The 14,906-nt window shown below is 34.9% G+C and overlaps 2 protein-coding genes across 2 annotated transcripts; one reads left to right on the top strand and one right to left on the bottom strand.

Moving 5' to 3' along the window:
• The first annotated feature begins 3,938 nt into the window (after positions 1–3,938).
• LOC143566956 (uncharacterized) lies at positions 3,939–6,310 on the top strand. Its single transcript, XM_077053500.1, has 9 exons — positions 3,939–4,091; positions 4,750–4,832; positions 4,920–4,965; positions 5,061–5,151; positions 5,248–5,308; positions 5,390–5,441; positions 5,521–5,661; positions 5,754–5,873; positions 6,138–6,310. Coding segments are annotated over exons 1-6 (345 nt in total). The 5' UTR covers positions 3,939–4,028; the 3' UTR covers positions 5,391–5,441; positions 5,521–5,661; positions 5,754–5,873; positions 6,138–6,310.
• A 260-nt stretch (positions 6,311–6,570) lies between these two features.
• On the bottom strand, positions 6,571–12,915 carry LOC143566957 (homeobox-leucine zipper protein ATHB-8-like). The gene is made up of 19 exons (XM_077053501.1): positions 12,844–12,915; positions 12,236–12,454; positions 11,527–11,686; positions 11,342–11,442; positions 11,162–11,252; positions 9,893–9,988; positions 9,675–9,788; positions 9,498–9,581; positions 9,228–9,383; positions 9,057–9,131; positions 8,867–8,973; positions 8,575–8,767; positions 8,181–8,366; positions 8,020–8,103; positions 7,631–7,759; positions 7,241–7,557; positions 7,044–7,149; positions 6,808–6,957; positions 6,571–6,720 (listed from the first exon to the last, which is right to left on the bottom strand). The coding sequence occupies exons 2-19, from the start codon at positions 12,448–12,450 to the stop codon at positions 6,574–6,576; spliced, it is 2,511 nt and encodes an 836-aa protein (XP_076909616.1). The 5' UTR covers positions 12,451–12,454; positions 12,844–12,915; the 3' UTR covers positions 6,571–6,573.
• Positions 12,916–14,906: the final 1,991 nt, after the last annotated feature.

Here is a 14,906-nt window from a genome sequence, read left to right as displayed (position 1 = left end):
CCAGGGACCCCAAATGTATCAAAAACAAATGGAATGAAGGCATGTTGATTCTTGGCACAAGCATTCTCGTGCTTAGCAATTTTTTTGGATTTTTCCTTTAATACGGCCTACTAGCTACAAACCGGGTGTCCCTAAGCCCGACAAGGGGGACACTCCCGTAAGGTCCACACAAGCATTCCACCTTGCCATTCAAACTCAAGAATGTTCGTTGGCCGGTGAGTAGACCTCCTTCACGTGGATCTGACATGAAATTTGTGGGAGCCTCTTTTATTTCCGAGTTCTCCGCTCATTTTAACACATAACAAAGGACATCCCTGACCAAGTCATGTCTATATTTAAACCCTGATAGCTCCTTGCAATGAACCACATGTTCACCAGAAGTATCTAAACAACCTTTGCGGTAGACCGGACATGGCTCGTCAACTGGCAACTTGGGGATCGTTGAATGATATTTAAGAATGGTTTGCTACTCCACTGCTGACATGTGTTGGCCTAACTCTACGACAGGGATGACGTTCAAGAAATCTTGAGCATGAGCAGTCTGAAGACATTCTAACACCGCTCTCTAGCGAGTGGATAGGTCAAACTTCTCTCCCAAACTTTGGATGATTTTACTATAAAGGGCACTGGCCAAAGCAACTTGGGATTTAGGGGGGCAATGTCCTTATTAGCGAACCTGCCAAGATCAAGATCGGGGATGAAATTGTACAAGCAATCCCAACGCATCAACACCACAATCCCATAAAATGTGGTCCCGCAACTTCCAAGATTGTGCTCTCGAGGCAACGAAAGCATATGTGGAAACATCCCCATCTGAATATTAACCTAAGCCCCTAAAACAGATTGGGTGAGAGCCTAGTCTCCATTAATAATCCCTGAAAAACGGACCCCACATACGAAAATATCCTCGATCACCTCTTCCAGCCCTTTCTAAAAAAATAAAGACGTGATTCCCTTAAAGTTGGAACTTCATCCTCAAGTTTCCAAGAATTTCATTGTTGTTTTATTTACTTCAATTTGATTTAATACATTATAGTCATAGTGTCACACCTCAACTTAGGGCCTAGGAGTGTGGCGATCAGTTGGTACATGTTTTGTATATATTCCAGAGTTGCGGGTTTATTTTAGCGGAAGACTTTATAAAATATTAATTTACATTGAAAACTTACTATGGAATTAAATACCCGATTATTCAGTTACAAATTATTTTTTTGTACTATTACAAGGATTAAATATTCAAAATTGAGTCATCTTGTAACGCGGTCGTCTATCTTTGTGACACTTAAATCCTTGATATAGTCACTGCACTTAAATACCTGCAATGGTTGGGAAAAATACGTCAGCGATGAGCTAGTGAAACGTTGATGGACTCTTAAAAGATTTATAACATTCGTTAAATACCAATATAGTTTTCTGTTACAAACTTAGCAGGAATGTTTGTCATTCACAGGATTTGTACCACTGCCCTACAAACACAATTCAAAGGTTCTTCGAGTCTGTTAACCCATTGGAGAACTGGTTATGACTGACTTTATTTGCATGTCTGCTTAGTTATGTTTGGATCCAGACACATGTGTAATTGATCTGAGTTGCTTTTATTTTCTATCTTGTATTATAACGTTTTTAGAAATCATGCAATCTCATGCAAATCTTTATCTGACTCTTTGTAATAAACAACATGTTTACTACATGAGTAAAAATTCATGTCTGTAAAGGTTTAATATATTCACCTATGATTGTCGGTTCAATGATGTTTGAAAACCTTTTCCTTTTTGTATGATGTTAACCTATAGTAAAATAGGTTTGTATAAATACTTGGATTGTGTTACTTGATTATGTTGCAGGCCTTAAAGTCTGGTTTAACCTTGATAAAAATTACGGTTGTTTGTAAAAATATACTTGTATTTATATGACGTTTGACAAAGCATGATTTGGTCTAATAGGTTCTAACAAGTTTGTGAGTTTCTCCTGTTAAGTAAACTGGTCCTGCGATTGATTAGAATTCATACAAATTACTTTCCTTCGGCAAGAAACTCACTACTAGTGATATTCCCCTTCCAGTTACTACATAACTGTCAAAATATACTTTTGTTAACATTACTTCTTCTAGAAGTAACGTCATTTGATTTTGTAAAATCTTATTTTATAATTTTTTCAAGGTTAAATACTATAACCTCGACTTGGTCTAAGCTATCATAACTATATATTGAAATAACTTAAACGTAACTCCTATCTTAATACGATCACTCGAGAAATAAAAATAATAAGAAAAGAGTAGCAACTTATCGGTAGGACTTCGATAATAGAAAATAAAGACACTTGGACGTTAGCAGGGCTTCATAACTTGCACGTACTTCGAGAAAACGGTCACCGGTTAGCCAGGAAAGGGCATGAATTCCTAGGTTATGTGTGTGAAACTGAAGGTGTTTTGGGATGAAATTGGTTCAAACCCGTAGCCCCCCTTTTATAGGCAAGTTTTGGCTCCCATCGCGTATCACGATGAAGCTAGTTTGTGGTCGTCGCTATACACGATGCCGTAATTTGTAAAATTGTGCCACGTGTTGACACGTGGTTGGACATGTATACCCGGCTACTTAACGTGGACTTCACGTATCACGATGGACCAATTGGTTTGGCCATCGCGTAGCGTGACACCGCCCTTTTATTTATTTTGATGAACTCCCATCGCGTAGCGTGATGCATCTTTAAACTCAAAATTTTCATTTTTAACCCTTAACTTTGAGAGTTGACACTTGTGGCCCAAACTTAGTATGAAAATTTTCGAGATGTTACACATAGTAGTCACATAATATGTACGGCCCCATACCCCGAAACCCTACTTAGCGATGTATTTATTCATAAACACAATTCTACATATCGGAGTTAAATAAAACTTTTGCGAAATAATAAAAACTTCAACCATCCATTATGTATTCTCAATTAAAAAACATTTTAGCATGTCATTTATTTTCAAACATCACAAAACATTGCAACTTCTTTCTTCAAATGCCAATTTCTTTATTCTTCATCCATGTGTGCTCGTCAAGCTAGCTGCTTCAACCTATTTGTCTGCGTGTATACTAAAAGTCAGCTACGCTGAGTGAGTTCTAGTTTAAACAAGTCATAGGTTATTCTCATACATACATACACGTCCGTATCTGAATATACTATTCTTACATACAACATATACTTACATCATTACCTCTTAATTATTCTTACATTCTTGCACATATATTAGAAGGGTCTGCCGCCCTAGTTCTTTCACATATTTATAGAGTCTGTCACTCTAATTCTTGCACGGATAGTATAAGGGTCTGTCACCCTAACTATTGCACATATATTATAGAGTATGCCACTCTAATTCTTGCACATATATTGTAAGGATTTGTCACCCTAATTCTTACACTTTATCCATTCTACAACTCTTACAGTCATATATGCAATAAATCAATAAACACATTCGAAATATTCTTACAATATGCAATTATATTTAAATAATGCGTCTAAATTCTTTACAAGTATGCACACATCCTCAAAATGTTTAAAAGGAAAGGGGGCTAGAAACTCACATGGATCCTTAAGTGTTCTGAGTTAATTGTAATTCCTTTAACTGGGCACGTCTCACTGTTTAACGTATACATACATTAACCATCCACCTAACTAAGTTAAACAGAGCTCACTAATTTGTTTAACTAAGTTGGCCTAGTTAATGGAATGGAGACCACTAAATGGTCCAACAATTAAGTATTTTGGCTAACTTTTAATTCGTAAATCTGGTTATTCTCGCAATTTGCAAATCAAGTTATATTCCCAATTTGCAAATCAAGTTATTCTCCCTATTTGCAAACCAAGCTCATTTTGCAACTCACAATTCTGACTCTTGATATCAATACCAATACCGAATCCGCTCGTGCACACTTTATTCCTATATCCCACCATTTCTTTCTTATTTTTCCACCATTTCTGCTTAACCTTTTTGCCCCAAATTAAATCAAATTTCTTACTATTCGGAGTACCCATTTGGAAAGATGGGTCATCAACTTCGTCCTAGAACAGAAAAGAAAGTTTTCAATGGGTTTACAATATTTGAGGTCAATCATTTCAGTAATTAACAACTTTCTTGATTTAAGGTTTTAATTCCATTTGGGTCCGTTTAAAGTGTCTGTCTTGATGTTAATCTTTAATCATTATATAAGTTCTTGAAAATTACAAACTATATGTTCATTTTAGGCATATTTTTATTCATCTGGATGCATTATTAATTCTGGGTTTGGCTCGGTTCAGTTCGGTTTTGGGCTAAAACTGAACCAAAGACCGAAATGTGGGTTTTTTTCGGTTTTGTCATTTCACTTGAAAACTTTGGGCAAAAAAAATAAGATTGGTTTAAAATAATGAGTTTGGGCCTAAATATTTTTTTCTAGTCTATATAATTGATTATCATACATTTGAGTTAAACTATTATAAATTAATTCAAATTTGAAATGAACAAAGAAAAAGGAAAAACTCTAAAAGGTCGGTTCGGTTCGGTTTGTTTTTTTTAGTTACACGCAAAACCGACACCAAACAGACAATTCAGTTTTTACGAAAACATAAAATCAAATTGTCGGCTTTTGTTTCATGTTTTTTTCCCCTTTTTTTGGTTTCATGCACACTCCAGTGTAAAGTTTTGATATGCAGTGTTTGAAGTTAATTATACGCATTTTGTACAACAATTAAGAGTAATTAGTGAATACTTAATTAACATCACAGATGGAGAAAATGGACAGAGTCCTAAAGGAATTAGGACAAGTTCCAAATTCAGAAGTAATTAAGAAAATGACAGGTGGATTCAAGTGAGTTTCGAATTCGTAAAACCTTTTGCAGACCCAAATTTTATATGTTACAATGATCATTAAATAATCGGTTTTGGTGTTTAACAGCCGCTCTGCAGGTCGTGCTGGAAAGCCCGCCTTAAAATGGCCCGAGGTCTGCCTTTTCTCATACTTGCTAACATTATTAACAAAGACTAATAGTTATTTTTATACTTCTATTTACATGTTTATATTATTGTCATATATTAGGTTCAAAATTGGCTCCTTGTTAGGCATCAAGATCTTATGTCAAAAGATTGTGCCTTTGAGAACAATAATGAGACTTCTGATACGTCTAAAGGTGCCCCGAAATTACTTTTTTGCCCTTCATAATCTTTAAAAAGTTGCCTTTTTTCAATATTGAGGGGTATTTTGGTATTTTGATTAATATGTGCAGGAGAAAAAGATATAGATATGTCAAACTTGGAATTTGAGGCAAAATCATCAGATGATTCATAGTAACAGAGTAAAGATTTAATGGAAATATAGAATTGTGTTTAGTAACTAACTATCAAATCATATTGTCATATGCTTTGAAGGTACGACGTGGAAACGTTTATCACACACAGAGTTCTTGAATCAAGTGGACCCGTAAGTTTGTTTAATATACTTTTTGTTTATTTATAAAAACTTGTAACATTTAGAAGTTGATTTTTTTAAATAAATTCAGCAAGTTCTAGTAAGATATGTTGGTTTTGGGACCGAAGAGGATGAGTGGGTCCATGCTAAAAACGTGAGGGAACGGTCAGTCCCACTTGAGCACTCGGAATGCAATAAAGTCACGGTTGGAGATACGCTACTTTGCTTCCAAGTCTGCACGCTATACAACTTTTTGAAAATTTTAATATTATCTCTTTGATTGTTGGATGCTAATGTTTTGATGTTTTTTTGGTGCGTTATCAGGAGAGAAATGGCGAAGCAAGTTATTATGATGCTCGAGTTATTGACATTCAAAGAAAGTTGCATGATGTAAGGGGTTGTAGATGCGTGTTCTTGATTCGCTATGTGCATGACAACTCTGAGGTAAGAACATAAAGTTACATAACATAATAACTGAGTTTGACTTTTGAGGTCAAACGTGCGTATCTCAAATTCAAGATTGACGTGCATACCATGAATTGTTAAGAAAGTTTTTGACTGCAATAATCATTTTCATATAATTACGACACAAATGAAAGCGTTTTGATGTTAAAGGTGTAGCTTTACCCCTTCAATTTTGATACCAAGATATGACACGTTTGACGTTGAAGGATAAAGACTAATGTTAACATTTCTTTTGTGTTTTAGGAAAGCGTTCAGTTGAATAGGCTTTGTGGCCTGCCAGATTATTAGAAGCCGGTTCTCATATCGTAAGTTATTTGTAGACGTATGTTCGATGCTTTTATCGATGTAGTTTAGGGGATGATCTAGCAGCATTGTTAATATGATTATGGATTTGTTGCTGGTGATTTTATTATCATATGGGCTTCATTTATCAGAACTCAAATGTTGTATCATTCATTTAGTATTATTACCTTTTTTAAACAATTTTAAAATATATGCTTAAGTACAAATAGAAGAATCTTTAAATAGAAGAAATAATAAGCACGTGTATCTTGAAAAAACAACAGAAAGCCATAGCCTTTTAAATATACCTATGGTATGCAACAATCAACATGTTTAGCTTTCTAAAGCTAGTCTTTCTCTAAACATAACAAGGTTTTTCTTTTTAACTTACACAAATTTAAACAAACGACCAATTAACAAACACGAACGCTATGCAGTGAGGATTCTCTTCATCGTTCAATACCTTCCAAGCAACTGCTCGCTCATATGAGACAGGTCTTCCCATGCTTGTCAGGCAAACGCCACCCGGAAGACAAGCAAAACCCTTGAACAAAACCAACAAACAAAAATATTAACATTTGACTTTGACTTTTTAAAGTCAAACTAGTCATTATGCAAAACTAAAACTTACCTGTTGTAGAACCTGTGGGAGCTCAGAGCAAACATTTGTTCTTCCACCTCGATCAAAGATCTTGTCGAGAGTGATATCTTGAAGTGAAACTAATGTTGTTTCAAGCATATCTAATCCCGCCTGATTCGCGAATGTGAAATCTGGCAATGCCTGCGAAATAATAATATTAATATAAACCATGAAATATAACTTATATCTGTATCTGTATATATATATAACTATATATAAAGCATTACCTTTAGAGAACAACACATTATGGCATCCGAATGATGCCAAAGTGTTTTAAGCATCGAATCGCTTCGTTCATCAACCGTTTTGAAAAGATCCTCACCAAGAAAACAACTACACAAAAAAAAATATATATTTAAAAAATGATCTTCAAACTTTAACTATCACACCAAGTCATAATTATAATAGTAAAAGGTTTAATTACCGAAAACTTTGACAGATCCAACGGGCCAACATTTGGGCTTCAGGGGTACCCGATGGGGCTTGCAGGCCTCTCGGCCCAAACGGGGACGGTGAGAGTGCTAATGCAACTCGTTGAACTGATGATATTATGTTGCGCACGTACTGTCGAGCCATGGCTGCTATGTTTTCTTGAAGATGAATTTCAAAAGCAAACTGAAACGCTATTGTCATAACCAACTTTGTGGGCCCACTTTGACCGAGGTAATCTGCCTGTGCCCGTTTCCCGGGCGGGCCCACCTCGAGTGTTGATGCAAGATCACGTGTCGGGTTCTGAGAATTCTGTTAAGAAACCAAATGTTAGCTCACCTTAAAAGAATCAAATTTATATTAATAGATTAAATTTGACTGTTACATTATTAATCGGTATTATGCGAAAACCGGATGGTAGGAGCGGGGCATCATCAGTGAAAGACGCGTCAATCGGAGCAAATATAAGTTCTGCTGAAGTCCCGATCGCGTTTTCATCAACTCCACTACAAAGCTGGGAAACAAAAGAGTACAAAGATTAGGGGTATTAGTCGGGTCGGGTTGGCGGGTTAAATTGTAACCCGAACAAGACCCGTTTAACCCGTTTATCTAAACGCGTTAAACAGGTTGGCGGGTTGTAGAAAAATGGATTAAACGAGCCATAAACAGGTTGACCCGAACACGACCGTTTTTAAAATGTTAGATTATACCATCCCAAAACCAGATTTTCTTTGTGTCCTTTACATATAATCAGATATAACCGGTTTGACTTACTTGCAAAAAGAAAATATCACCAGGCATGAGCATGTCTTCGGCCCGATAATGAGAAATGTTTTCAAGCTTAATAACCTCCATAAACTGCTTCAAACAAGAAACCAAAATTACTAACCCGCGAAATAGTTATTAAAAAAGTTTTTAACTTTTTTATTAAGTACCTCTTCATGCTCGATAGTATGAGCCAATGGAAGAAGAACCTGACCACCGAATCCACCACCTCTAGCTAGCGGTAAACCGCACGGACCGCCTTTGACCGATGCAGCCGAGTAGACATCAATACTGCTATCGGCCCATTCAGATCGGTGTTCTCTCAAGAATCTTGTTAGTATTGCAGGAGGCACATTCTGTCAGTTTTGACTTTTTTTAGTCAAACCTATTGCTTTTGATATTCAAAATTGACATGGACACTATTAAAGCTTTGGTACAAATATCTTAAAGCATACAGGTTTTTTCATGGAATTTAATGTTGTTAAAACAATTTCCGAAAAGTGTAACACGTGTGTAACTCATTTATAGATTAAAAATCGGTATGTTTGACTTTGACCAACTTACTTGTAAGAGCATTGAAGCTTTAGCACATAAAACAGCATTGCTGATTGATGGGAACCCATCTGCATACAATGGAGTTGCACCCATCACCTTATCGGGAGACGAGTTTACAAGAACGGTGACATCATCAACACCATCACTTTCCATCATTGTCCAACCCTCGTCACTAAAACCGTTAATCGCTTCGTTAAAACCTCTGCACCAAAAAAATCAAAACTTTAATGTTACATCACATCATAATATAAGATACCGTCACTTTGTCACAATTTTTATAAAATAATAATAATAATGAAACCTGCTCATTCTTTGACCGAGTGCACGAAGAGCAGCCGGTCTTCGTCCCCAACTAGTAACCATTGGTTGAGATATCTCTTGTGAAATCTGCCTCAACTGGCGAAAAGCCTAAAAAATAATGAAAGAAAAATAAAACAAAATCTTTGTTAAAAGAAAATGTGTTTTAACAAATATTAAAGACATGGTCATACCGCGAGTGTGGTTCTTTGAGCGAGTAATGTTGATGACTCGTATAAAGGGCGTAAAACTTCTGGAACACTTAACGACTACATGATGCGGGATGTAATAAAGTTAAAAATTAATATACAAAAAGAAAGCACAAGCACTAATGTCTGATTAAAAAAATGATCGTTTTTGTGTACCTCAAAGTCAACATGGTCAACTATGTGAATTATCGAACCGCCACCGTCACAGGGTCGTATGAGGTACCCACTTGGCAGAATTTTGGCTCTCACGAAATGAGGTACCGGTGGCATTGTAGGGCCATTTAGAGTGTTGTTTAGTGATCTTTCACATACCTTTAAGTAAACAAAACAAAAGTCATTCACATTTCCTTCAAAATGATAATAACAATAACAATAATAATAATAGTAGTAATAATAATATTGAAAGAAACTGTTTTTCTCACGTACCACTAGGCTACCATCCTCCAAAGCAGACGTATAGCGCAGTAACCAAAAATCACGCGCTGGTGCTAAAGTAGTTGGTGCATAAAGCTATAAAAACACAGTCAAACAAAAGAATCAAACCACAAGGTCAACTTGTACAAAACTCATTTTAATGTATAAGTTTTTAATGCATGTGCTAACCTGCATGTAAAGCAGCTCAATTGTTCCATTGTTTCCAGTTGTGAGCACATTGAGAACATCCACGGCTCGACAATCACGAAACCAAGAAGGCCTATCTTTAAGGATTTCAGCAACCTAAAAATATAAACTTTTAAAATCAATATTTTTACCTTTTGGGGATTTTGGATACCACAAAAAAAAACAAAAAAAAAAAAGAGGGGGGGGGGGGGGCTGCTTACTCTTGTAGGCTCAAGACCGACTAGACCACACGCACGTGCTGCAACACCAGTGCAACCGTGAGAAATAGCAATGATTCCAATGGAATCCGGACCAGGCTGCAAAATTGGTTGTACACAGAAATTATTATAAAAATAAAAAAGATTATTTCAATATGTAAATTTAATGTTAAAAACTTGTGACAAATTAAGATTACTGTTTTATTTAGAAGATTATATTCAAAAAATATTAATCAATGCATAAAGGTGAGCCTGGTTGAAACTAATTTACTGAGACAGGTCAAAAAAAGAAGCCATTTAAGAAAAAAAGTTATGGTTTTCACTTTTTTATTATAAATTGATCGAAATTAAATTCGGTACCCTGCAAATATTTCTAGTATGGAATGAGTCAGTCTCGTACAACGGATTAGAAATCCGCCGCTTTCAAGTCAAAGGGGTTAAAAGTTCGTCATAGTCAATACAAGTTCAAAACTTTGAGAGAGTAACAATAGCATACTTTGGTTCGGATACTGGCTTATGACTTTATTCGGTTTTGAAATATATTGGCCCTAACCAAAAACCAAACCAATCCAAATTAGAAATGTATTTTACCGAACCGAATTCTATCGATTAAACCAATTTATTCGGTTCGGTTATCTGATCAACTGGTTATTACTCGGTTTATTCGATTGAATTTGGTTCGGTTTTTTCCGGTTAAAGATATGTTCGGTTTTCAGGGTCTTTATTTTATTTTTTTTGCACACCCCTAAATTACGTATTCCGAGTTACAGTTCTAGTGGAAACAAATATGTTATATTGACTCGTATTTTCTTGACATAAGGAGATATGAACATGGGAGCAGAAGGTGGGAAACGAAAGAAAATGGTTTTATGGGTCCCACCACGAGATAAACGCGATCGGGACCCACATTGACACCTTCATTTCATCTAGTGCTAAATAAACCAAAACTAAAAGCCTAAAACATTAGATAGGCAGAATAAGAAACCAAATTCTTTTAAGGAATAATGAATTGTTTTTATCGGTATATAAAAACAGAAAGTTGAACAATATAAAAGAAAAAGAAAAGACAAAACCAATAAAAACTTTATAAAAAGTTTGAATGTGGAGGACTGTGGCTCAAATGATGAGATTCCAATGTGAATAAGAAGGTTAGCAGGCTCCTTTATGAACAATTTGTATTTAAATCAAGAGATAATATTAACTAAAGGTTAATGGAATGATTAAACACCATTAAAATATTTAATAAGATTATATAAAGTAAGTGTAAAGAACCTTCATCCCAGGCATTTGGACCCACTCAACAGCAGTCCCAGTTGCCTTTGATAAAAACTCTGTTAAAGTCTCTTCTGCAATGGACAAAAGCCTAAAAAAACACAACTTTCAAATTTATATTCATATAAAGTAATGACCAATCAAGAACATAAAGAATGGGTGGTAAAATGACTAGATTACCCTGCAGGACTAGCATCCCTTGGTGGATGTTGAGGGCTCAAGTGGTGTTGACCACTCGTCACCACCGACTCACAACTCGTGTCGGTGGTGATAACCGCCATCTGCATAACATACGATAAAAGAGTTAACAAAATTAGTTTGGAAATTAAAGAAAGCCAAATTTGAAAAAATGTGAATTTAATTACGTTTTGAGTCTGTTGTCGAAAGTAACCGTTTTCATACACCAAGTTAGAAACTTGTTTCTGTAACCGATCGTTTTCTTCCATTAACAACTTATTCATTGCTGATAGCTTCCGGTTCACGGCTTGCAGCCTTGATGCCTCTTTTCTTTGTTTTTCCCTACATCTTTATAGACAAAAAAACAAACTTTTAATTAAAAAAGCCACTAAAACTTGAAAAGGATAACCATCCAATTCTTTCTTGTGCAAGTTTCATATTTTTTTGATGCATTTAACATGAAGGGTGAGTTTCAAGATCAAGAACTTGAACTTTTAACCCAAAAAGGTACAAAAATTTGAAAAAGATTAACACTCAAATCTTTTTCGGTCCAAAATGGGGCATTTTTTATGGATCTAATATGGTTAAAGACTTAAGCTTTTTAACTAAAGAATTACAAAATTATAAAAAGATAAGATGAAAAGGTGTGTCAAGAATCAAGATCAAGAATTTACATTTTTAACCAAAAGAAGTCACAAAGACTTGAACAAGATTTTTCCCAATTCTTTATGGCCCATAATGGGATTATGCATGACTTAAGGGTATAATTCAAGATCAAGAAAAAAAAGCTTTAACTTTTAGAAAGATTACCACCCAAATTTATAGTTCAAAATGGATTTCCTATTTTTCTTTTCTGTTTCAAGATCAAGAATTAACCATTAAAAACTTGAGCTTTACCTTCGATTCTGAAACCAAACTTTGATCTGTTTCGGCTCGATGTTTGAAAGGATGGGGCACTCGCGAATGAGTTGTTGTCTACGAAGCGAGCTCGGTTTTGGGCAATCATGGTACAATCTTTCTAAAGCTTCGACTTGTTCCGGTGTGTACCGAACATATTTCCCATTGTCCATCCCCATTGAGTCCCCTTTGCAACCCGAACTCACCGCCATCATTACTCTAAAACAAGTAAAATTTGCTAATTAAACAAACAAAATACACCTCATAGTAAGTTAATAACCTCTTATCCATACAAAAAATCATTTCTTGACATACAAAGATAAAAAAATTCACCAAAAACCAATTGATCATGTGAAAATTCAAGATTTCAAGCAAAATTAATATAAACCCATAAAGAATTCCTCATAAAAATCAAATCTTTAGTCCATAATATTCCACAAAGACAACCAAAAAAATATTAAAAAAATTCTAAAACATTTAGTAATAATATCCACTCCCCAAATCCCAACAAGATATCTTCAATGAATCAATGAAACAAATGAGTAAATGTTGTACCAGAAACTTAAGAAGATTTGCTTATTGAGCAAGAAAGATGAAGTGTCGTTTACCCTTGTTTGTTCTTGAATGAATGTCTTGTTGTTGTTGTTTTATATTTATAATGTTGTTAACAGATTTCCCTTACAACCACGCAGTCTTAGCAGCACCAAGCACTATATCTATATGATCATTGGATCACTCAAGATTGTGAGTTTCAAGCCTCAAATTGATGGAAATTGATTTGGTTAAATAAATATGTGTGTTGTGAGTGAAAGAGATTTGAGGATAAAGAGAGTGAAGTGTTACCCCAGATGGGAGACACAAGGAGACCATTTATGGATCATCATTCCATTTTGTCCTCACTTTGTACCAAACACATTACATACACTCACACAGTTTGAGTTGTGTAGTGAATTTTGAGGCTACTTTCTTTCTTATTTAAGATGAGATAGATAGATATATGATCACACACTATGCAAAAGTGGACTCTTTTTTTTTATTTCTTTAATTAATGGTCCTTGTTTTAATTTTCAAATCAAGAGAGTTAAAAGAAGTTGCTAAAACATGTGTATCGGTTGTTTAACTAAAAAGTAAAAACGTGACTATCAATACACACATTGTCTCTTACAAATTTTTCTAGAAAAAAGGTACAATAGTTTAACCGAAGACATAATTATTTTTAATCGATTTTCTTTAGAAAAAATAGTTGGAAAAGAGATTACCATATCATTCAGAACAGACAATCATAAGTGAATACGTTAAACCTTTACAAACAGTCAAAACATATTTATACTCTATAAGATGCATGGGTTGTTTGTCTTAAATAGTCAGTCAAAAGTTTACATGAGATTACGTGATCTCTAAAAACATTACAATACGAAATAATACAAAATAGAAAATAAAAGCAACTCAGACCGATTACACATATGTCTAAATCCAAACATTATTTAGTAAAGCTACGTGGCCGCATGCTAGCAGTCATAACCAATTCGCCGATAGGCATTAGTTCTTGGAGAACCCTTGAATTGTGTGTGTATGGCAGACTGGCAGGGGTAAAAGTCCTGGAAATAAAAGACGTTTCTGATGAGCATATACAGAAAACTATTGTGTCAGATAAAGATTTATTAAATGTTTTTAGAGTCAATGATTCACCAGAATGTTGTTGACGTAGTTTCCCCACATTTCAGGGAAAAAGATTTATCTCAGATAGCAAGGAATTAGAGTCACATATGGAGTAGATGCTCGCTTATGAAGATGACTCAATTTTTAGTTATTAAAATAAAATATTGTAATCAGATTTATACAAGATTTGTAGATCAAACTCTCGGATATTCAATATCGGAGAAGCTTTCAAAATAATTTAATATTTTATAATAAACAGAGTGTTCCGCTAAAACAACCCGCAACTCTTATTTATTTACAAAATAGTACCAACTACTGGTCACACTTCTAGGCCTTAAGTCGGGGTGTGATAATCGGTATCAATTGGAGATGTAAACAAAAACTTCCGTCGTGATGAAATTTGTTCCAAAATTGGTCAATGCAATATCTTCAATCGATAGGATAATAAAATGGTTATCGATGAAAGAAGATGTTCAAATCACTTTAGTAGATGCAAATAAAATCGTTTAAGAACTTAAGGAACCAGGTACTTCTCACCTCAAATTCTTAAAATTAGTAGTAAAAGTGAAGATATCTCTGCTTCTAATTCTTTTTTATGAATACTTGTGTTTGAGCGACGTTATTGGTTCCAGTTTATTTGGGAAATCAGTTATTTTAAGTTGCACACAAGTGTTCGATGAAATGTATTGAAGAAAAACAAGTTGTTTCATGGCTGATTACCAGTCATGATAAACAACTGATTGAAAAATCAGCTCTTATAATAAGACACCAGTTGTTCTCAGCATGCTGTTTTGAAATTTACCAGTTGTTCCTAAACGTCCAGCGGTAGTTTCATAAAAATCAGCAATTTGGCAAAACCAATAGTTTCTCTAAATAGTTGTTCATCAACTGCTTCAAAAAGAGAACATCCGCAGTTCCTACGAATCAGTTGTTTTACACCAACAGTTTCAAAAAGGATTAGCACTTTGTAAATATATACTAGCAGTTTACTACTAGTTGTTTACAACAAGAG

This window comes from Bidens hawaiensis, unplaced genomic scaffold (genome assembly GCF_021521415.1).
Source record: "Bidens hawaiensis isolate Kalapana, Puna unplaced genomic scaffold, B.hawaiensis_p1.1 tig00023094_1, whole genome shotgun sequence".
Classification (NCBI taxonomy): Eukaryota; Viridiplantae; Streptophyta; class Magnoliopsida; order Asterales; family Asteraceae; genus Bidens; species Bidens hawaiensis.
This window is presented reverse-complemented; position numbering and strand designations above follow the sequence as displayed.